The 25,422-nt window shown below is 40.4% G+C and overlaps 1 protein-coding gene across 1 annotated transcript; it reads right to left on the bottom strand.

Moving 5' to 3' along the window:
• Positions 1 to 7,063: 7,063 nt before the first annotated feature.
• On the bottom strand, positions 7,064 to 24,665 carry chrna4b (cholinergic receptor, nicotinic, alpha 4b). Its single transcript, XM_037771483.1, has 6 exons — positions 24,340 to 24,665; positions 17,301 to 17,452; positions 14,419 to 14,463; positions 14,219 to 14,328; positions 9,804 to 11,241; positions 7,064 to 7,401 (listed from the first exon to the last, which is right to left on the bottom strand). Exons 1-6 carry the CDS (start codon positions 24,389 to 24,391, stop codon positions 7,276 to 7,278), a joined length of 1,923 nt encoding a protein of 640 aa, XP_037627411.1. The 5' UTR covers positions 24,392 to 24,665; the 3' UTR covers positions 7,064 to 7,275.
• Between the last annotated feature and the right edge of the window lie 757 nt (positions 24,666 to 25,422).

Genomic DNA, 25,422 nt, shown 5'->3' with positions numbered 1-25,422 from the left:
ACCTTATCTTACCTGATTTGCTGTTAGCGAGGTAACTTCAGGTTTAACCCTTTAGGGTTTTCGGTCCTACGAAGGTGGATCACTTCTTACCAGGCTAGATCGCCATGGTAACTGATGCCGAACAGCTAACCTGCACCCGGAGCAGGTTATGTTCCAGATAAGAGATCAACTCGTATAAAAGTACCCTCCTACTGACCAATCAGAGCTCGTTGTGCGGATCGTATGATAATATTACACACATATGAAGAAGTTTAAGTCATAATCCAAATAATCTAAAAACAACACAGTTTAAATTGACAGATGAAGGAAGGGCAGCTGGCTGTGTGCTGTGGGTGATTACCGCTTTGAATTATGTTTTTATATTTATTTTTTTACTTGCTCTTGAGTCCGTTTCACACCGCCAGAGAGGGGGGGCGCAGCTGAAAGAAGGTTGAAATAGTCACAAACGCCATATATTTTTTAAAGTGCATAGCAGTGTAATCCATTCTTCCAATACACTTCTTAAATTTATTTATATCTAGATGACTATATCTGACTTTTGAGTATTCTGTTAAATTAATGAGTTTGTTAATTCACACATTCACACATCAAGAGTTTTTTCTTTTGCCAGCTGTTCTTCCTGCATTTGGCAGCTTCAACTGTGTTACTATTAGTCTGATTATGTATTTAACTTCTTCATATTTGTCTAATATAGTTTGCTCTTCCTTTGTAAAATGTGCCGCTCTGCCTGTCTGTCTTCAAGTCAGTAGACTTGTCCTTGTTTGTGATTGGTCAAATGCTGCAAACATTGTCCCGTTCATGTGAACGCGCTCACAGCCAGACGGAGAAACCCTGGGTGGATTTACCGAGTTGATAACCAGCGTCGTAGGACCGCTTAGCGGGTTCTCGTTTGTTAAGGTTAGTAAAGCCAGATAACGAGAAGATACCCTGGGTATGTTGAACTTGCTTCGTAGTACAGGCCTCTGATCTTTTTATCAGCCAGGAAGAGAAAGAACGAGTGAGACCTGTTGCTGGTGTGAGTACATCCCAGTACGAATCATACAGTAATTGTAGCTTAAGCAAGAGAGAGATGTCACTTATGCGACTTTTGGGTGTGTAGTCTTTCTAATTACGTATTTTCACAGTCTGATATGTCAACAGTTTTACAACAAACTGTGACTTTCTTGACTTGCAAAATTGTTTTTTAAATTGACAAACGATTGTGCGATTCATGGTGCAATTCAAACGGGATAAAAAAAATATCTGTCTCTCATCGTTGACTACAGTTTTTCCGGGAAAAGGTCCCATGGTGGTGCACTGGGGACTTTGTCTCTCTATAATATGTAACCATTGTCAGTTCCTGTTTGTGAAAACACGGCATTCAAAGTTGGCCACATCTCCACAGCTCAACGAGAGAGAGAGAGAGCAGCAAAGTCAAGTGAGCTATAGACTGAATGAAGAGAGGGAGCGGCGTTAGTGAGAACAAAGCAGTAAATTCAAGAAATAAAACGTTATTTTCTGATTATTCCATGGCGGTTACATTCTAAAACACACAACTAACTCTGCATTACCCTGCGGGAAGGTGCCGAGTTGCCGGATTCTGAATGAATGCAGTCTTCCTGTCTGCTGGCTGTGCCTCAGCGCTGCTCTCGTCAAACTACAGATACACACCAATCATAGCTGCACTCACAGCACAGAGAGGAGCAGGGGGATCACTGAAACACATGCACATACAGTAACTCAACCCGTTCTCATCCGTGAAATACGGCTGCTTTGTATCTGACAGAGTAAAGGGGGACTTGTGAGTCGGTATCAGAAGCCATGGGGTGTGACAAAGCCGCGGCATTTGACCACCTGAACAGGCTGCACACCCTGTGCGCTGTTATTGGTCGGGGGTTACATCCCCAGGTGGGGCCAAAGGCTGTTTGCAGACGCCCAGAAACGTCCCAAGTAAAGGAAAAGAAAAAGAAAAGAGAAAATACAGTCAGAGGGGTGCAGGGTCTCTGCAGAAACACACACCAACCTACGGTGTTTTTTAGTTAATTCTTGTATATTATATTTTTAATGAATTATTTCCAAAAATATCAGGCCGGCTGAAATAGGCTGAAGTTTAGTGTGACCCTGAGTCCATGAAAAATGAAAAACTGTCAGAAAATTTGGTGACCATCAGCCAGTCCCAGCGATAGTGTTGTCCCTAAGGGGAAAGAGATAGTAAATACCTAATGTTAAAGCAATCAGCAGAGAGATACAGTGCACTTTGTAAGCCCTCCCTGAAGCTTCTGGATGGACTGGCAGAGCAGAGGGCAAGCCGTACATGCAGAACTCATGAACCCTCCACTCGGTATCCTGAGGGAAGCCCCGCTCGCGCTCTGATCTGATGAGTGGCAGCACTTTTAGATTGCCAGTGACTGGGGGGATCACACTGAAATTGCTGATCGTTGGGGAAAAATGGCAAAATGCAGCGTATGTGTGTTGACTTAATGGGATCCCTCGAGGGTCTGCTTCACGCTTTACCCCATTTATGAGCCTCGGGTCCCTTAGGGTACCGCCGCCCAGCCAACAGCAGATTTACTCTGTGTGTGTGTTTGTGTTCAGGTCTAGGTGTGTTGTCTATCCTTGGGTGTCTGTATGCACTGCACACTCCTGCAGACGTCTGTCTCGTGTATGGATTCAGACTGGCCTATTAGGGGAGTTTTCGCTGCTAATCGGCACTTATCAGAGCCCGGATTATGTGATTAAGGAGATGTGATGGGAAAATTGATTGGAAGGCCACCTTGACAGATGTTTTGCTCACGTTAAGCTGTCCAGCAGAGGGTTGCCAGGCTACAGGGGATGACCTATGAATGTGTAGAGTAGGTTGAGCTTTCTAGTGGTATTCCACCTGGCTCTCTGTTTTACGGATTTGCAGTCTGACAGCTTGTATTGTGTTAAGAAATTTGCACTATTCAACATTTTTGTATGCGTTTTACAACCATCATGAAAAAATTTAGTTTATGTGGATGTTCACAGTTGTATAGTGTGCGGTGGTTTCAGAAAGTTGTAAACCATTTTTTTCACTTTTTGGCTGGACTGCAGAGGGTCAGCCTTACAAACGCAAAAGTTTGTCACTGAGTGAGTGACTGATGAAGTTACACGATTGGTCAGCCGAGTGTTGGAGGGTCCCCATTGGCCGTTGCTCTTTCAAAATGGAAAGGCGAGGAACAGCGCTTTATGCAAAGGAACCCGTCCAGCAGGACTCATCCGGCTCATGAAACTTGGACCAAGCTGTCAAACTAGGCGATCTAGTTCTAAAATGAAATGAGATTCAGCAGTGGCATCGCCTATTTCCTGCTTAAAATGTTTTCTGAAGTAGATTTTGGTGGATTGTTTAGACGGAATAAGAGAAAGTTCACCGCTTGAACGACCAGTTGACTGGAGCAGCGTGTCCCTTAGTGTCCTCGCCGGACCTGGTGGACATGTACCACTGGATTTAAAATTACAGACATGACCACTGACTATTTGTGCAACAATTTAGCCATAAATTCACAGACTGACCATACGGTCACACGGACACACACGGTCCAGCCATGTACTCAGTTTTGACTGAGTCTTGTTTTCATGTTTTGCTCTGTCGCAGACTAAACTAGAGATCATCTTGCAAAGAGATCACACCAGCCGCGATGCCAAATTGGGCTAGGGGCATATTGTACCTGTAAAGTTTGGGAACTGCATCTTGCTTGGTTGCGATGCTACCACTGTGACTAAATCTGTCCGCAGAAATATAAACACCTGGCAAAGTACTCAAAACCGCTTCTGTGGTAGTTCCAGTTAGGTCTGAAATAGTTTGACAAAACAATTGCAGCTCATGATCCATTTACTTTACTGATTTTTCCAGATCTTTTAAACTGTATCACACAGTCTTTATTGGATGGAACGGTTGGAGTTTGCTCAGGATTCCCTTTTTAAAATGAATCATCTTGAAACATCAGAATGTCAGCTTGGGTAATAGAGCTACTACGCATAGGACTATATGCATACTAACATGGGCCCTAAATACCTACATACAGTGCATGCATCCATAACTATGCAGGCAGATATCTCCCATCTTTACAGTCTGTACAGCAGCTAGCAGAATTACCACCAGGTTCATCATGTGCTATCTATTAAATTAAAGCATGTCTCCTTGTCTAAATTAATTAAAGTCGTGGTATATCTATCTGCAAAGACAATCTCTTAATTGAAATTAGCACTGAAGGTCAATTTTTCATCAAGGTAAATGTAATAACATGACATTTAGTTGTAATTAATGTGTACTTGCATGGCATTTTGCATTGCTTTCTTGAGTCAGCCATTACAGAGGACCTTTGTAAAGCTCTGCCATCTGATGTACACATTTATAATTTGCCTTTGTACTAGTATAATAGTAATAATACTAAATTATACAATTATGCATATGAAATCCCTGCTGAAAAGGCACGTCTTATCATTTAATAAAATTAGCATGTAGTTTCATAAAGACCATCCTCATTTCATTTCAGAATTCAGTTGACAAAGAAAACTGGAAGGACAAATGGAAATTAATATCCTTTCATATATGAATCTTTGCATATAGACAAAAGACTAACTTAAGCCCATCTTTTTTTATAAAGCTGTGTTTTTAACTCATTTGGAGTTGCAACAAAGCTACTTCGTGTTTCATCCAGCCTTTTCTTCTGCAAATTATGTGCTGGAATCAATGAATGAACACAGGAGCACTGCAGGTATTTCACCTTGTTTAAAGTGCTGTCTTTCCATATTGTGCTTAATTGCAATATTCTCCCGTCTGTGTTTTTACGCAATGATCAATGGTTGGTCTTCTGCTGAGCCAGTGGAAATACAATACTTTGTTGGCGGAGGTCGAAATGTAGGTCATCACTTTGGGAATTCAGGTGTAACTTTACATGCTTTTAAATCTAATCAAATTCAGATTTTACTGAGGTGGAGCAGCAGGATGCAGACAGAGGTGGGACCTAGTTGTTGTTTTGCAAGTTACAAGTAAATATCAAATCTTTGCACTCAAATCCCAGGTCAAGACAGGCAAGTCCCAAGTTAAGTCCCAAGTCCTAAACTTGAGTTTCGAGTCCCAACAAAGTCATCATGCCCTCTTCACCAAATTTAATGCCATTTTAACACCAGAAAAACCCGCCTGTTCTCATTCCCAGGGCGTCAAATACCGACGCTTTGTTCACGGTCGTCGGCGTTCGATACCGACGCACTCTTTAGCAGCCGCAGGAGACGCACCGGGCTTTCCATTGACTACAATGTGAACCCTTCGCGTTAATATTAAATGCTCAGAGAATGTGCTGTGGTGACGTAGTTTAAAGAGCAAAAGAGACACAGGAGGGGAGGTGGATGGGTCCAACAAACACAGGGCTTTCATCCAGGAGCTCATTGTTTGCTTAATAGTTGTAACAGTTTTGCACAGAACTAACGGTCTAATCATTAGTGAGTTTAAATTCTGTTCATTTTAGCTGTTGCAGACATTGGAAAGATTCATTAAGTGAAGCAGCAAAAGTCAGGCAATATCTAAGAGATGTTATTAACAGAGCTTTTAAAAAGTAGAGTGCTACAGGAATGAGTCCCAAAACCCAGAAATTAGTTTGAATTTTAGGACTTCCGGTTGCCTCGTCTGGAAGTCAATGGGTTTTTAATTAGATGCCTGAAATAAGGTCTGTGGTTAACACAAGCTGAAGAGATTTTAACGTTTTGTTCTACGACATAAAATATGTCAGTAAATACCCCACTCGTGAATTTTTAAGCTTTTACTTGTCTTAAAAAAAGGCGGTTGCTAACAAGTGGCTAAATGAGACTACTAAACGTCATCACGTCGACTCGTCCACCTTTTCAGCCTCGTTGTGTATACTCGCGCTCACGCGACCGTGGTGTAGTTCATTTAAAGCCTAACATTAGCTTTTTACTTTTGACCGATTGCATTCACGTATCAAAGATCATAAAAGTGGTGTTCATTTGTGAATATTATCTTGCTGAACAAAACATCTAAGTATCATAAACATCTGTGTGCCACAGAGCTTATTTTCTGCAGTAATCCAAAACCCAATGGAAAAATCCCATTGGCTTTTGTTGAGGGAACCCAGGGCGATGCTGACTTCTTGGTTGGCCTACAAAAATATGTCATCCCTGAAGCACTTTACAGTCCTTGTAAAATCTGCCTCATGTATATAATAACAATAATAATACTTTTCTTTGAATGGTAATGGGTGTGCCACATTTTTAACATCAAAATATGTGATAACTTGGTGATTGGTGTATGAATTAACATTTCCCATCAACACATTTCACTCCTTCCACTATCTGCAACAGCCTGAAACCCACAACTCATTGTGTGCATCAGGAACAGCTTCCCCTTTTCTCTTTTTTCAGCGCTACAGTATGAAAGCATTCAGTTTCCTGTCAGATGTGATTGCATGGTACACAATGTAGAATGCAGTGCAGAGGCTGGTTTTCTTTATTCAAGATAATACAAATGTCTCCAGAATAATGTGGCAGTTATTTATTGATATTCACTTTTAACTTTAAATACCAATGCCTAAAATTCATGATTATGGGCTTAAAAATCATGCTTGACAAAAAAAGAAATAAATGAAAATCAAGCCAATCATTCCACTCCTATTCTACTCATTTATCAAGCAATAGAAAACATTAAAATGTGCCCTTGCCTTTAAAGGGGGCTGCAGGTTGAGGGGAGGAAGGGCTATGCATGACTGGATATATTAACACCAAAGTGCTGTGGTAGTAACAAAAGAAATGTTGAATAGATATATTTATGTATAACTGCTAGGATTAGAACATCACAGAGCTGTGCTTACCTAAGCAAAAAAAAGTCAGGATACTATAACATTGACATTGTTGTTAGATTGTTCAAATTAAGATTTAACCCAAACCTTATACAGTCTTATAAACATCTTGCATTCTCCAAATAAAAAAAAATCTTTTCCTGAGTCTTGGTTTTGCCGATGTAAATTGGTCAAACTCTCGGTTTTTAATGAAGGTGACAGCGTGAGCTGTACAGCTCAATGTCAAAATGGAGTGGTGTGGAAGGATATTTTCGCTGTTGGCCTTTTGCCCTCATAAAGAATTTATATGCCCAATGGAATCAATGAGAGATATTTCATCTCGTTTCTCCGTGAGTAACCTTTCGATAACCTGGGGCAAGACCAAAGAGTGTGACTTGTAAATCCTTTGAAAAATAAAAAGAGGAACAATAAACCGTTTTTTTTACAAGATAAAACAGTGTGTCTTCCTGTCAAGTGTTCGAGTCTAGATCATTCCAGCCAGCCACGGAGGGAGAAAGAGTCCCACTGATCCCAGTATACACACCATTACAAACATCCAGAGGAAAATCCTGTCAATGACCATGGCCACATACTTCCAGTCTTCTTTCACCTATAGCAGAGAAGAGACACAACAGAGGGGGACATTTCAAATTTCACACCACACCACCTTTCTTTTTACCAGCTGTCAGTTTTCACCCTTGATTGATTTCTCTCGAATGGCTGATTTTTTCATTATGAGGCAGCTATCGCCTAAATGTCAGTCAATTCTTGCTCGTCTGTCTTATAAAAAATTCAAGGTCAAATTACAGAGATCCCATTGTTTCAAAGACGGGCCTTTTGTAGTGAAAGAAAGTACATTGTAGTGTTGACAATGACTGGTGTCAATGAATGCAATAACCTTTTTAGAATAATTATACACATTTTTGAACTTCTCCTCCCATTCTACAAAGACAGCTTTCATTTTTTTTGGCAAGCGACACAGCAATTAACACTGAATCAGTACTGTATACTTAAAAAAAAAGCTTTTTGCTGCTTGGCAGTTTGCTAATAAAAATTTTCACTGTTGTATTTCAAAGCGATAAAGACAAGTTATGTAACTTTTTTACGCTGTCAAAACTAAAGACCAGCAGTATGACATAACAACAAAAGTGAGGCAAATTCTCAGTAAATTGTCACTTTTCTGATGGCCATTTGCTGTGGGAAACTATTTATTATGCAATGTAAGTAAGTTTTACGACAATTCGTCGAACAGACGTTGTAGTAACTTACGGTTGGATTACGTTGCGCTTATACACTGAATTTGGAATTCGTACAGATGATTACAGATTGAATATTATTTTTTTCCTCATTAAAATAGTAGTTAATATTTCAGGTGACAGCCCTATTGCATGTGCTGAGGGGATCCAAAAATATTAGGGCTGTCAATCGATTATTTAATCGTGAATAATCACAAATTAATCGCACATTTTTTTATGTTCAAAATTTACCTTAAAGGGAGATTTGTCAAGTATTTAATACTCTTATCAACATGGGAGTGGGCAAATATGCTGCTTTAATGTACATATATATTTATTATTGTAAATTACTGACACAAAACAATGACAGATATTGTCCAGAAACCCTCACAAGTACTGCATTTAGCATAAACAATATGCTCAAATCATAACATGGCAAACTGCAGCCCAACAGGCAACAACAGCTGTCAGTGTGTCAGTGTGCTGATTTGACTATGACTTGCCCCAAACTGCATGTGATTATCATAAAGTGGGCATGTCTGTAAAGGGGAGACTCGTGGGTACCGATAGAACCCATTTTCATTCACATATCTTGAGGTCAGAGGTCAAGGGACCCCTTTGAAAATGGCCATGCCAGTTTTTGCTCGCCAAAATGTTTTGCAAGTTGGGAGCGTTATTTAGCCTCCTTCAAGACAACCTAGGATGACATGGTTGGTACAAATGGATTCCTTAGGATTTCTAGTTTGATACCAGTATCTTCCCTCTAGCTTTAAAACGGAGCCAGCTACAACCTAAAAATCGCAAGTTGCGTCAATACGTTAAAGAATTAGTGGCGTTAAAACAAATTTGCATTAACGCATTATTATTGCGTTAACCTTGACAGCCCTAAAAAATATTTAATCTCACAAACTCATTTAAGCCACATTGAGTTACAAGGAGCTCCATTAAACATTTTTCCCAAATATGAGCGCTACATTAACATCCAGACACTATTATGTCATTACCATTGCTTTACTGATTACTTAAAGGTCCCATATTATGCTCATTGTCAGGTTCATACTTGTATTTTGTGTTTCATGTTTACATGCTTTAATGTTAAAAAAAAAACTTTACTTTCCTCATACTGTCCGCCTGAATATTCCTGTATTCACCCTCTGTCTGAAACGCTCCTTTTTAGCTCATTTCAATGGAATTGCAATGGAATTGCATTGCTAGGCAAGTTTGGGTCCATGTTTACTTCCTGTCAGCTGATTTCATTTACATACACTGCAACCGGAAATAAACTGGGACACATTAAGTATGTTTACGTTTAAAGCTGTGTAATGGTCTAAATATTGTATATTTGTGACATCACAAATGGACAGAAATCCTGACGGCTTGTTTCAAACGCACAATTTCTGAATACGGGCTTTGTGTATTTCTCCGTATTTTGAACGTTTCAATACTTTCACATTATTTATATAGCACTTAAACCTGTTTTACACTATAACTGACATGACAATCTCACTTTTTACAATATGGGACCTTTAATGAGCAATTTCTAAACTGAATGTGATACAGCTAAACAGGGCAAAATTTTAAAAAAAACACCAAACTACTGTATCTGCTGCATATGTTTACTATGTAAGGTATAGAGAGGCGAAGTCCCACCCCTTCCAGTGGACCCCATGGGACCTTATTTTGGAAAAAATATGTATGGTAGTAAACGGTGAGACAAATATTTTTAATTGCGCCATGAATCATTCCAGTCCTTTAAGTAAAGATAATTTCAACTCACTGAAAAATCTGCATCCTCTGCCCTGAGATGATCAGCGACGTATTGAACTCCCTCTATGGCCCGTTGCATAGCTGGGGAAATAGTTGGAACCAAGGTGTCCTGTTGGGTACTCGCGTCTCTAGTGGACTCAACTGTGAGGGTTCCGGCTAGGTGATCTATAGGGGCTTGTTTCTTCATCCACCCTGCGATTGCCAAGAGTCCAGGCCCTTCATCATGCAGACAGCAATACTGGAAGCTGCGGGAGCGACATCGATGCCCAGCTAGCTGAGGAAGCTCATTCTGTTGGTCAGACATTTGCTCTACGCTGTGGGAGCGACCATTTGGGGCCAGTGTATTTGGTTCTTCCCTGGATAGGCTGCGGACCGGACCCAGTGGCAAAGTTGGGGGCAAGGACAATTGGGAAGAAGACGAGGCTGCGGAGTTGTGTCCCCGTGATGGTTGTTTCTCGGAGAGAACTGAATACTGACCGGATGTGGACCGGCAGAAAATGTTGGCGTTTAGCGGGTGATCATCCTCGTTGCGGTCCTCAAGATGGGAAGAGGGTGGAGAGGGTGAGCAGACAAGGATGCTTGGACTGTCGGATGGAGTTTTTGGGAGAGTTTTCTCTACCTGGCCCATCTGTCTCAACCCTGTCTCCAATCCTGTCCAATAGGCCAGCGAGTTGCCTGTTGCAGATATGGTGGTAGGACGGTGCAGCATCTCGATGAGCTTCTTGCAGTTCTGCTTGGCTGTGCCCGGCGGACGCTTCATGAAGAGGACTCGAGGCACCATGTCCAAGAATACTCTCCGCACCCAGTGAGGCATGCCATGGGTTTGTGGTGATCGGTGGTGTACGTTTAACACAAAGACGGTAATTACGATGGAGAGTGTGACAAAGACCATGGTGAACAGTAGATATTCACCAATCAGTGGAATCACCAGTGATGTAGACGGTATAATCTCTGTGATCAGCAGGAGGAACACCGTTAGGGACAATAACACTGAGATACACAAGGTGATCTTCTCTCCACATTGCGATGGCAGATAAAACACCAGCACAGTCAAACAGGAGATAAGAAGACAGGGGATGATGAGGTTAATGGTGTAGAATAACGGTAGCCTCCGGATGATGAAGTAGTAAGTGATGTCTGCGTAGATCTCTGTGCAGCACTCGTACTTTTTGGTATTGTACTTGCCCACCGCATTGACAATGACCCACTCGCCGCTCTCCCAGTAGTCCATCTGGTCCACGTCGCTGTTCATGCTGATCAGATCGATTTTGGCGCGGTCATAGGTCCACGAGCCAAACTTCATCTTGCAGCTTTGCTGGTCAAAAGGGAAAAAGGTGACATCTATGCTGCACGACGACTTGTAAATGGCCGGCGGCATCCACTTTATCTGACCGTCATAGAACAGATGTGCCTTCGTGAGGTGAGTCACCGCAAAGTCGCCATCAGCACTGCAAATAAAGAACAGGATATAAGAGTGGAAAATATTCTCAAAATGTACTTTACAATTTTACCGTTATCAAGAGTTGCATTACAAGACTTTAATTCTGGACAATTTCTTCAAGCAATACTTTTAGATGACAAAACTCGGCCGAGTGCTGGAGTTTCCTCATTGGCCGCTGCTCTTTCAAAATGAAAAGGCGGGGAACAGTCCTTTATGCAAATGACGCCGTCCAGTGCAACACGTCCGGCTCACGAAACTTGGACTAAGCTGTGAAACTAGGCAATCTAGTTCTAAAATGAAACGAAATTCAGCAGTGGCATAGCTTATTTCTTGTTTAAAATGTTTTCAGAATTAGGTTTTGGTGGATTGTTTAAACGGAATAAAAAAAAAGTTTACGAGCAGGCCGCCATGTTGTTTCCTGTTTGAAACAGCAAGCGGAAAACCAGGGACCAATCAGGTGCATCCCACGATAGGTTAAGTCACCGCTTGAACGGCTGAGGTTGAGTGGAGCAGCGTGTCCCCTAGTGTCCGCGCCGGACCTGGTGGACATGTACCGCTGGATATAATATTATAGACATGACCACTGACTATTTGTGTAACAATTTAGCCACAAATTCACCGACTGACCATACCCGGTCCAGCCATGTACTCGGTTTTGACCGAGTCTTGTTAACCACTTACTAAAGTGAACACCTAACTAGCACTAAGCACTGAAGTTATTCATAAAGCAAAATTAAATAGTTCTTATTACAAGCAATGACTTCCAGTAACTACAAACTAATAGTTATTTTATTTGAATGATTGACTGAAGACTTTTTTATGTGACAAGTGCAAAGGAAACAAACTGCTTACTTTTACATCACGATGTTCTTCCAAAAATGACTATTTCAACAGGAGAACATCATTGGAGAATTATTTACTATGATTCAAGTTTATTTTCTCTTCTTTTACTCACCCTCTACATGCTTGTATTGGCTCAAATTTGCCAAAGACACAATATGTGTTCATATATGTATACCGATGACACTCACATTTACGTGATTGTTTCAACCAAGCAAATAAAGGATTGGATGTGCAGCGCTGTGTAAATAACAATAAAACAAAAGTGTAATTTGGCACACTAAGAAGAAATACTGGAAGTCAGTGATCTAATCTCTGAAAACTGTCATGGCGACAGCTGCCCCATCCTCCTCTCTCTCTCTCATCTCCTGCCTTTATAATCTGATCAATCTTTGTTGAAATCCACACGTCATTCCAGCCCTGCCGTTACACACCTGAGCCCCACCCATTACTTCCTGCATCAGCTCATGCTCTGATCTAGTCATCTGTCCACCTTGATGCAATTAGCTTCAGTACGTGAAGAATGTAAACCGGTGTTTTGACCTAATAAAGACCACTGAAGAGCCAATGCATGTTGCCTTTTAGTCTGATCCAGTATTACAATAAAGTTAAATTTAAGTCAGATATTTTAGTGTAGTCATAGAAACAAGACATAAATTCAACAGCCACATCAAGACAATAACAACAATAGCCTTTTACCAACACAACAATATGGTAATTATTAAAGAATCCGGCTCAGTCTGAACTCTGCTGCTCAAGTCTTTACAAAGACTAAGAAAGCTAAACCCTTAAAACAGTAGTAGGCAGGTTGGACCAAATATGATTAAAAAAGGATATCTTTATAAAACGGTCACTATATCCTGACAGTAGTGCATGAGACAGGTAATATGAAGAAAATCATGTTCCTCTGGTGTCCTCCGGTGCTCCTAATGGCAACTGCAAGATTTCACAGACCGGAGGCAGACAACCAATCAGAGCCGAGCCGGAGCCTTGCCGTCTCTGAGCAGCTGTCAATCACTCGCAAACTCTGATCAAATGGTCAAAACTAGGCAGCGCTGATCAAATATGAATCAATATTCTGTTACTCTAATGCCTATTTTTCACGTAAAATGTTTTCAGAATCATCTTGTAGTGTACTGTTTATCTGTAAAATTAGAAAGTTTGTGACACAGCCGCCATGTTGAGATCTGTTGAGGAAATACCAAGCACCGCCCACCAGCCAGAGCAAACGTTCTCATTTTACAGCTTAACAGTACACTACAAGATGTTGCTGCCTCCGTTGAATGAACAGCCAATAGGAACGCTCTCTCTCTGAAATGATCTGTGATTGGCCAAAGTCTCCCGTCACGGACTAGATTTTATGACGAGGTGCAGAAGTCTAGTTTTCTCTCAGAACACTTGAATTACAATATGCTGTAAGGTTATTATGGAATTTTTGCCCAGTGATGCCAAAAAATATTCTGCCTACTGCTGCTTTAAATCATGAAATAGTTTCAGGATAAAAAAAACTCTCTGTTCTTTTCTTTTTCTCTTTAAATGCAATTTCATGTCATTTTGCTGTTTTAGTCAGCATCTTAAGTAAAGGACTTTGAAATACCCCTTGCTTGAAACGTTCTTTACAAATAAAGTTGCCATACCATGACTGACCCTCAGATATTTCATAATGAGAAAGCAAAATCATGCTTGTATAATGACGTGAAATTGACAGTTTTGGGACAGTTTCTGATATAGTTTTTCATATTAGCCGATTTCCCTTATTTAGAGTGAAAAAAATACAGGTCTACCGGATGCATCTCATCTTAGGCCCTTTAAAACACATCCAATTACATTTCATCTTCTAATTCCCAGCCTAATGTATTGCTTTGTACGATGTACCGAGTTTTGTTTGTAACCGCATCCATTAGGCTGACCTTGTTCACATTTATTTTAACTAAATTACTTCACGACATTGGCACAGGACAATGTGGTTGGCACAACAGCAGAATCTCCAAGCTTTCCCTCCAGTCATACCATCTGTTGGAATTAAATCATCAAAATGTGAACATTACTTGCTACGTGATTATTTTTGCCTTGAATGTGGCGACATTTAAGATCCCAGAATACAAATTCTTCACATGAAAAACAAGCTGTTGACACAGACTCACTTGTTGTAGAGGACAATGTCGGGCCTCCAGATGATCTCTGAGGGAATACGGATAGAGGTGACATTTTCGTATTCCTCTGGGTTCCAGCGGAGTTTGTAATCGTTCCATTCCTGTAGGAAAATATTGATCATATTTATATACTGTAGCTTTATAGTAGACTGTATCTTCAGGATATGTTTTTATCTCTCATCATTACATACTTGCTTGACCCAGACGTTTGTGGTCATCATCTGGTTCTTCTCATCCTTATTTCATGTAAACAGAAGAGAAAAACATTGTGACATTCATCACGTAGGTACAATTTCATTCATTTCCTAGTAATTTTTTTTTTTTTCAAAGCTGCTATACATGCGCTCAACTACGGAGGATGGAACCTGCCAAAATAAAAAATCAGCCCCCTTATTTGCTTAATGAGGAAGGAATGCATAAAGAAATGTAAAAAGAAATGTATAAAGAAAAGAATACTGAAATAAATAAGTTTGGAGACATAAATAAGGGGTGAAATGCGAAGGGAAATTGTGCAGAAATAAATGAATGAATAAATGCAAAAATACATAACAATACATGCATTTAAAAGTAAATATAAATACATTTGAATGCAAACATAAATACATATATTACATATACATATAGTAAAACATATTATAAATAAATAAATAAAAGGGAAAATTAAACAGAAGAGTAACTAAATAAGTGAATTAATACAAAGATAAATAAATAAATAAAAACAGATATATCCAATTATGTCAAATGTTATCAATTAATTAATAGCTACATGTATTTTTATATTATTTTTGCCACATTTAATGACATTTATTCATTTATTTATTTATCAAGTCATTTATTCATTTACATTTGATTTTGGCAGGTTTTGTCCTCCACACTCAAGAATCAGTTATAGAGCATAGTGCATACCCTCTATTTAGAAAGACAGATTAGTTGTGTAATGCACCATGAAAAAAAAACATTAGGCAGTGCTTTGTGCAAAGACACCCTCATTGTACTGTGTCTGTTGCTTTCCTGCCACTGCTGGCAAGCTGCTCTCTCCAGCTCTTTCCCTGCAACATCTAAGACACAGCAGTCAGTGAAAACCCACTGTAGGAGAAGATGACTTCACCAAGAGCTGACTCTCACTACCAGGCATGTGGAGCAAGCACTGTCACCTAATTGTATGTCAAAAACAGAACCTGGGGAATCATCCCACGTAGCGATGCAGGCTGCACATATTCAATCTTGAAGCTGCACCGGGCAACTTTGCATGGCTCCAAATAGCAGTTAGAGGCCTTATAAAACGCTTCTAACTTAGTCAACAGACTACGCCTGCAACATAAATTTGTGTCTGTGATGCAAAGATAAGACAAGAGGTAAAAGAGATTGAAGATGTTATTTTGTTGATATCCGCTGAGCCTGGGTTTGAATATTTATTGCCAGTGTTAGCATACTTGACAACTGAATTTAATTTGGGAAAATAATCCAATCTCTTCCGTTGTGGTTTCATTTCCGCTGATAAGTGATCTGTAAATTTAGATTTATCTCCCTTTTCCTGGTGTAGCTTTGAGCTGGCTGCTAGTATGATCATAATGAATACAATACATAATACTTAGAGAGTACAATGGAAAATATATCATTTACACAACTGCATTGCACCAACACCATCATAACATAACATTCATAATCATAAATCAACTTTTCAAGGCAGCATCTGAACAGAGGGAAGTGATACATGCTGTTTAAGGGGACTGTATGTAAGTTTTTACACATATGAACTCTTTTTTAATCGTTTTTTTTAACCTAATGTTATAGTATTCTGACAATCTTTATAAAACATTCAAGTTTGGAGTTGTGTGTGAGTGTGTTCAGTGCAAAGGTCACTGCTTAAGTAAGCAGGCGTACAGCTCTGTGATTTTCTAATCCTAGCAGTTAAATAACCACATCTGTTCAATATATTTTTGTTACTACCACAGTACTTTGGTATTAACAGGGAGGGATTTAAAGGGACTGTATCTAAGTTTTCAAATGTATAAACATGTTTTAATCGTTTTTTTATTTCCAGGTTGTAACCGACCCTAAAAAATTAAACCTTCTTCGACTTTCTTCAACCTGTAGACTGCTTTTAATGTGAAGAATGCGGGCTGTTTTTTTGGGAAAATCCAACTGATGTGACGTCATGCGCGTTTGTGAGTGCATTTACTCTCTTCAGCTCCGCTACAGGGCTAACAGTGTGCAACTAACCGCTAACGCCAACCCCCGCCACAACTCAACCCGTTCCCACTCACAACTCGTCAAATACCACCGTTTGCTGAGTGCCCCACGGCACTGGAAACCGTCGCTTGGAGGCACCCTTTAGCAATGTTATGTGACGCACCGGGTTCTCGACTAACTCAAATGTAAATCACCCGCAGCGTTATTCGACGGTCGGAGCAAGTGACGTAGTATTAGCGTGAGAGTCTGTTCAGGGTGGGTGTGGGCGGGATGGTGGATGGGTCAAACAGTCACATGACTTTCAACCAGGAGACCGGTGTTTGTGTCCAATGTGAAACTAAAAGTAATGTTGACTAATTTTGTCATGTCAGTCTTTAGTCACATGACTCGTCGGTATCCTCAGTCCAGTGAGTCACGTGAGCTGTTTAGTATCGTCAGCCCCGTGATCTTTTTTTTAAACCACAACGAAGTAGTTTGGTTGCCTAAACCTAACCAATCATTTCAAAATGTTAACTGCGTGTCATTGTGCGTTTCTGCAAGCATAAATGCTGAAATGAAGCGTATTTATGAAACACATTTTTGGTACAGAAACGTTGACATTCAACGTATCCGTGGTTTGCAGAAACGTACAATGCCAACTTAATTTCTGGCGACTGGGTTGCTATGGTAGAACGGTGGTTTAATGATGGTTTAGAATGAAGCAATAGGAAACAAAGAAATCGTTTAATTTTTTTCCTTTTGGTTCCTCATATTTTCCTCAGAGGAGACCTCAGGGCAAGTGATTCACGGAGCAGATATGTATGCTGCCTGTAGCAGTAAACAAATGCAATTGAATATCAGTTCGATTTTAATAGTGATATGGGTTGGTGGTTTTACTCACCACATCAATAAGCTGGGCAATAGACAGTCCAAAGTGGACTAGCACTGTGTCTGAAGTGTTTTCCACAGGCCGGGAGAGCTTATTGTAATGTGCGAACAGATCCTGGAGCAGCCTCTCTTCAGCGTGGGCACGAGGTCCAACTTGGTAACAAGCTGAGGGGAGAGAAGAAGAGATTAGACCCACAAGGAGAGCTTACACTAATGACATGGCCGTTTTTCTTTTTAGCCCTAATGTGTCATTTAAAGTGGCAGTAGGCAGAATATTTTTGGCATCATGGGGCAAAAATTCCATAATAACTTTTCAGCATATCGTAATTCAAGATTGAGAACAAACTACACTTCTGCTCCTCCTCGTGGCTCTGTTTTCAGGCTTTAGAATATCTAGCCCGTGGCGGGAGACTTTAGCCAATTACAGGTCATTTCAGCTATTCATTCAATGAAGGCAATCACTCAAAAACTCCGATCAAACGGTCAAACTAGGCAGCGCTGATCAAATATGAATCAATATTCTGTAACTTTGCTGCCTATTTCTGCATAAAATGTTTTCAGAAACATCTTGTAGTGTACTGTTTAGCTGTAAAATGAGAAAGTTTGCTCCGGCTGGTGGGCGGTGCTTGGTATTTCCGCAAAAGATCTCAACATGGCGGCCAAACTTTCTCATTTTACAGCTAAACGGAACAATACAAGATGTTTCTGAAAACATTTCATGTGAGAAATAGGCATTGCAGTAACAGAATATGAATTCATATTTGATCAGCGTTGAGTAGTTTTAGCGTTTGATCGGAGTTCATGAGTGATTGACAGCTGCTCAGAAACGGCAGAGCTCCAGCTCGGCTCTGATTGGTTGTTTTCCTCCGGTCTGTGAAATCTTGCAGATGCCGTTAGGAGCACCGGAGGATACAGAGGAACATAATTTTTTTCAGATTACCTGTCTCATACACTATTGTCAGGATATAGTGACTGTTTTATAAAAATAACTTTTTTTAATCATATTTGCTCCAATCTTGTCTATATTGCTGTTTTAAGACTGCATATAAATGCACATATAGGTTCATTTTGCTACTCCTTTGTGCTCATTTATGACAGTGGCCTTTGATAGACTTAGAACCAGCTTGAATTGTTTCTCTTTTTGCACGTTCATATTTGAAATGGAAAACATGATTTCAAATGCATAATTTTAATACCGAATATATTTTCTACCATCAACAATACATTCATCTCTAATGGATTAAACTGATCCATGCCATCATGAAGAATTCACTGTACAGAGTGCAATCTAAAAGGAGGGTGACCTCTATTATACAGGTGGCGTATGGTTACAGAGGACTGTATCAGAGTGATGAGGGTGAGGGTGTGGTGGGGGGAGGGCGGGATGTGAGAAGGGAAAAGCGGAAGCACGGATCCGAGTCTGAGGACATCCGTTGTGTCTCCGAGCAGACGTGCTGATGGAGCGATCTGTCGAGACGTCTCATCCCTCCCTCGCCCCCGCTCACCCTCTCTGCCTCGGTGTCTCTCTGCCCACGGCCGCTCTGATGGAGCAACTCAACCCCCACCCCAACCCCCCCGCACCGAGGATGACCTAACAAGGTCTCGGAACAATTAAAGAGACGAGGATGGTCCCGGGACTCGTACAGCACGGTGTCCTTTGTATTCCAATCCTGTTTTCATATTCAATCAGGCATTTCTTTTCTATTCTGGACATTGTGCGTCTGTGCAGGTAATTCAATGGCACAGTAATTCATCATAGGCTGGGACTCAGTTTCACCACCAGCCTGGCTGATATTTCATTATGCCTGGCACTATAGCATCTTTCAATGTCTTCCTTGTGTGTGAAGCGTTGTGTTGAATATAGTGTCTATTGCTTAATATACAAAATATTAATTGTACCAAAGCTGGGGGGCGTTTTGTATTATGTCATTATAACTTGAATCATGTGAATGCACAGGAACGCTATCTATCTATCCGTTTATCCGTTTATCCATCTATCCATCTGTCTGTCTATCTATCCGTCTACCCATCCATCCGTCTATCATCTATCCATCCATCTGTCTATCCATCTGTCAACCGCTCTATCCATCTATCATCTATCCGTCTCTCCATCTATCATCCAGCCATCCATCCATCCATCCATCCATCCATCCATCCATCCATCCATCCGTCTATCCATCTATCAGTCTATCCATCTATCCGTCTCTCCATCTATCATCCATCCATCCATCCATCCATCCATCCATCCATCCATCCATCCATCCATCTATCCGTCTATCATCTCTCTGTCTATCCATCTGTCTATTCATCTATCCCTCTCTCCATCTATCCATCCATCCCTCCATCCATCCATCCATCCATCCGTCGACCTCTCTATCCATCCATCTGTTTATCCATCTATCATCCATCCATCAGTCCATCCATCTCTGTCGATCCCTCTATCCATCTATCTATCATCCATCCATCGACCCCTCTATCAATCCCTACATCATCCATCCATCCGTCTCTGTCCTTCCATCCATCCATCCATCCATCCATCCCTCTCTCCATCTATCTATCCATCCGTCAACCTCTCTATCTATCCATCTGTCTATCCATCTATCATCCATCCATCCGTCTCTGTCAATCCCTCTATTCATCCATCTATCCCTCAATCCATCTACCCATCTATCATCCATCCATCCACCAATCGACCCCTCTATCAATCTCTATATCATCCATCCATCCGTCTCTGTCCATCCATCCATCCATCTCTCTGTTCATCCATCTATCCGCCTATCCATCTATCCGTCTATCCATCTATCCATCCGTCCATCTGTCCATCTATCCGTCTATCTATCTTAGACAAAGAATCTCTGCTGTTGTAACTTGTCTTCTTACAACAGGGACAGGTGTTGTTGTCATGCTGCCGGCCTCCCTCTCGGCTTTTCCTTCCCACTCAATCAAAGCTGATGGGCTGTCCTTCAGTTGCCTGAAAACGGGCATCCTCAGTTTGTAACGGCTTCGGATCAATATCTTATTAAATGGATATAGTTTATTTGCCCCCTCCCTCCTCCCACGGCTTTACTTTCTTTTCTACCTGAATGTGTTTGACATGTCCAGACGCTCAACAACCTTGAAATGTCTCTGCGTTTCCAGATGAAAGAAACCGACACGGGTACCTCCGTTTCATCACATCACCGTAGAGCGATATCTGTCGAACGCAGCTGATATTAAATAAAGAGGGGAGCTCCAGTAGATTCTAAAGCAGCCTCGCAACTAATGGGTTTAGATTTGGGAGCTCGCAGGGTGACGTGACTTTGACAATGTGTGGGTCAGAGCAGTAATGTGTGCAGGGGAAAGTAGGTAACTGTTGGATGAGTATACTTCAGTACAATGTGCTTTACTGGACACTATGAATAGCAAAGGTACAGACTGTGATGTTACCAGTCACAGAACGGAGAAACCTGAACCTTTTCATTCCAGTCGGCTGTCATATAATATACAGTAATTACTCAACTTTCTTCCCATTTTTGTGAGTACGTCCAGTTCCGACTCATTTAAAGTGGCAGTAGGCAGAATGTTTTTGGCATCTTTGGGCAAAAAAATCCATAATAACCTTTCAGTATATTGTAATTCAAGTGTTCTGAGAGAAAACTAGACTTCTGCACCGCTTCATGGCTCTGTTTTCATGCTTTAAAAAATCTAGCCTGTGACCGGAGACTTTAGCCAATCACAGGTCGTTTCAGAGAGAGAGAGAGCGTTCCATTCAACAGAGGCAGCTGTCAATCACCCACAAACTCCGATCAAACAGTCAAACTAGGCAGCGCTGATCAATATGAATTAATATTCTGTTACTGTAATGCCTATTTCTCACGTAAAATGTTTTCAGAAACATCTTGTAGTGCACTGTTTAGCTGTAAAATGAGAAAGTTTGCTGCGGCTGGTTGGTGGTGCTTGGTATTTCCTCAACTGATCTCAACATGGCGGCCATACTTTCTAATTTTACAGGTTAACAGTACACTAAAATATGTTTTAGTTTTATATGTTTGTGTGTTGGTTTCTGAAAACATTTTACGTGAGAAATAGGCATTACAGTAACAGAATATTGATTCATATATGATCACGCGCTGCCTAGTTTGACATTCTGATCGGAGTGATTGACAGCTGCCTCCGTTGAATGAACAGCCAATAAGAACGCTCTCTCTCTGAAATGACCTGTGATTGGCCAAAGTCTCCCATCACGGGCTACATTTTTTAAAGCCTGAAAACAGAGCCATGAGGAGGTGCAGAAGTCTAGTTTTCTCTCAGAACACTTGAATTACAATATGCTGAAAGATTATTATGGAATTTTTGCCCAATGGTGCCAAAAACATTCTGCCTACTGCTGCTTTAAAGGAGTAGGAAATGGATATTCTCACATAAAATATGTTTCTGAAAACATTTTACGCAAGAAATAGGCATTACAGTAACAGAATATGAATTCATCTTTGATCAGTGTGGCCCAGTTTGACCGTTTGATCGGAGTTCGCGAGTGATTGACAGCTGCTCAGAGACGGCAAGGCTCCAGCTCGGCTCTGATTGATTGTTTTCCTCCGTTCTGTGAAATCTTTCAGATGCCATTAGGAGCACAAAAATAACTTTTTTCAGTCATATTTGCTCCAATCAGCCTACTGCTGCTTTAAAGCATGCCATTCCACTGGAGGCTTCTCATGCTGCTGGTATTGTTCTTATATTTATTCATGGAGGCAATCAAAATGAAACAAAACTAATTATGTAAAACATCCAGGAAAGTTAATAAAATGTGGTACAAAAAGCAAATCTAATTTCTAGTGATGTTTATTAGCTGATATTTTCAGTTATGCAAATCACAAACCAAACAGTTTCATCCTGCTTAATTATAGCGATGATGTGTCAGAGCTACTAGACCCAGTTCTGTCCTCATTTGATCAATGTTCTCTCAGAGGCCAATAATGCATGAGCAGCAAATATCACTTTCTATACAAGTGAGTTCCGCTCAGACAAAAGCTTGTTACCAGGTCACTTAGCAACGGAGGCAGTTTCCACCTCCGTGTCCAATGAAAACTATAGAAAATAACGTTTTTGTGTCTTGAAGGTTGCGTGTTTGTGTCAGTGACTGTGTTCAGATAGGCATTCAGAAAAAAAAAATCCTTGCCTTTCTAATGCAATACTAGGACTAGAGCTTCATTAGGGACTGTACACAAATTAATGGGGTGGGAGAGGGGGGCTGAATCTTATATTTTATTTTTATAAAAAAAAACAAGAAAAAAAGATCCACTGCCATGCTATATATTTTCTTTTGAACCCTGCAACACCCTCCCTTTAATATCTCAAATTAATACATGGCATTAGGGGTGTCGCAATATAGTTCTATTGACCATAACCATGATATTTTAAAATTAAATATTGATATCATATATCAATAATACATATATAATAATTATTGTGTAAATAATCCAGTGCCTCTTAAATCATTTTATATATACAGATATGGTTACAGACTCTCTCTCCACCTCTATACACTCGTATTTAGAGTGTAATTAATTTGCAAACATAAACAAAAACAAGAAAAAGCGCACAATAAACAAAGTTAAAAATGAATTTGACTGATCACATTATTATTATTATTGTTATTTTTTTTCATTTTCTATAGATACCGCAATAATTATCATTATTATGAAATCTTTTGTCCACAATAATCGTGTAGTGAAAATCTGATATGGTGATGGCCGTACATGGCGTAAACATAACAAAAATAGACCAAATGCAGCGTCTCTACTTTTGAAGTGAAAATTATTACACATCTGGGACCAGGCATCAACTTTGGTGGTGCTGATTGACTTGAGCAGCGCAATATTTACACACAAAATTAATGAAAAACAATTAGGGCTGTCAAAGTTAACGCAATAATAACGCGTTAACGCAAATTTTAATTGATCTCGCCACTAATTTCTTTAACATATTAACGCAACTTGTGATTTTTAGGTTGTAGCGGGGTAAATTTTTATCTAGAGAGAAGATACAGGCATCATATGAAACTGAAAAAACTAAGGAATCCATTGGTGCCAACATGTCATACTAACTTGTCGCAAAGGAGGTTAAATAACGCTCCAAACTTGTGCAAAATTTTGGCGAGGAAAAACTGGCATAGCCATTCTCAAAAGACTCCCTTGACCTCTGACCTCAAGATATGTGATGAAAATGGGTTCTATGGGTACCCACGAGTCTCCCCTTTACAGACATGCCCACTTTATGATAATCACATGTAATTCGGGGCAAGTTATAGTCAACAGCTGTTGTTGCCTGTTGGGCTTGAGTTTGCCATGTTATGATGTGAGCATATTTTTTATGCTAAATGCAGTACCTGTTATTGTTCTGGATAATGTTTGTTATTGTTTAGTGTTGTTAATTGATAATATATATACATACATTTGCATAAAGCAGCATATTTGCCCACTCCCATGTTGATAAGAATATTAAATACTTGACAAATCTCCCTTTAAGGTGCAATTTGAACAGATAAAAAATGTGCGATTAACTATGGACAATCATGCGATAGTATTTAGTATTTCAATGATTGACAGCCCTAATTATTATTATTATTTTTCAAATTTTCTACATATATTGCGATAATATTGTTATTACATATTGGCCACGATAATCGTGTAGTGAAAATCTGATATCGTGATAGCCCTACATAGCATAAACATAACGAAATAGACAAAATGCAGCCTATCTCTGCTTTTGAAGTGAAACTTATATTACAGATCTGGGACAAAGGCATCAACTTTTGGTTTGCAATATTAATATATTACCCAAAATGAACAAAAAAATATATAATTTTTGATGTAAAAGTTTAAACACCATCCCATGTTCTCCCAATAAACATAGACCAGCCTCCCTTGAGCAAACATTTAAAATACATAACTCTCCCCCTTTTCTGATACTGCATCTTTTCTCCCCTCCCCTAATCATTTTCACACAGTCCCTTATGCTGATAGAGAAAATGAGAGGTGAAGCATCTGCAACTGTCAGAAAGGGAAATCATTTACCTTGTGGAGGAAGAGCGAATAAAAGTACGCTCAAACATTTGTATATATCCATCGTGAACTCCCTCCAACTTCTGCTGGATGTCAGTCCCGGCAGTCAGTCATCCGTCCTGTAGCAGTCCTCAAGAGGTTCAGATTAGGTTAAACAGCCAGATGGAGAGGTCATGGCAGTGTGTGTCAGCCCCAGGCCTGGTGCTCCACCTGATTCCATCTGTCCATCTCTTCATCAGTTGCTCTTCTGTCCAGTATGAAGGACCACAGACCTGTAGTTTAGTGTCCCTGATCCAACACTTGGAAGTCCCTCCTCACTCCACTGGAATCCTTCATCCAAGTGTGGCTTATCCCTCTCTTCTCCACCCTCCCTGTCTACATTACTCCCTCCCTCGCCTCTCATCTCTCCGCCTCCTCACCTCATCTCCCTCTCGCTCTCTCTCTCTCTCTCTCTCATACACACACCTCATTTCTCTCTTTGCATTCTCTTTCCCTCCCACTTATTTGCTTTTCTCCCTGTTCCAGTTTTCGGTCTCTCCTTCACTTTTTTTTTTCACATGAAAAACAGGGAACTTTTTTGTGTAAAGGAAAGAGAGAATATACAGTATATCTGTTGAGATTTTCTTCTTACCACCATATACAGTATAAATGAGCAGTGCTGTGTGTGTGTTTGTGAGACCAGATATTTGTATGTGAGCCGTGTTACAGTGTGTGGATGCCTGTCAAAGTCCAGTCTAGTACAAGTGTCCATGAGTCATGGGACCTCTGGATACTCTTCAATCTCCTCTCTGTCCTGTTTCCCAGAAGCATATAACCTCCAATCCCCCTCTCCCTTTATCTTATCCTCCTCCTTTCTCTTTTAAACACCCCTGACCCTCCTCTGCTGTCAGGGGAGACAGAAATTCTCTTTCTTTACATCCTTCCTGTGCTTCACTGCCACTCTGCTTTACAGCTTTTAGGCCCTGTCTACACATATCTAGATATTTTATAAAAACTGATATATTCCTCTACATTTTGGCCACTCGTCCATACGCAAATGAGTTTTGGTTTACGTATTGGACTAATTACTACTTCAAGTAACACTTCATTATCCAC

The sequence above is a fragment of the Sebastes umbrosus genome, chromosome 6 (genome assembly GCF_015220745.1).
Source record: "Sebastes umbrosus isolate fSebUmb1 chromosome 6, fSebUmb1.pri, whole genome shotgun sequence".
Lineage (NCBI taxonomy): Eukaryota > Metazoa > Chordata > Actinopteri > Perciformes > Sebastidae > Sebastes > Sebastes umbrosus.
Note: the sequence above shows the minus strand (reverse complement) of the source record. Positions and strands in the feature narration are given on the sequence as shown.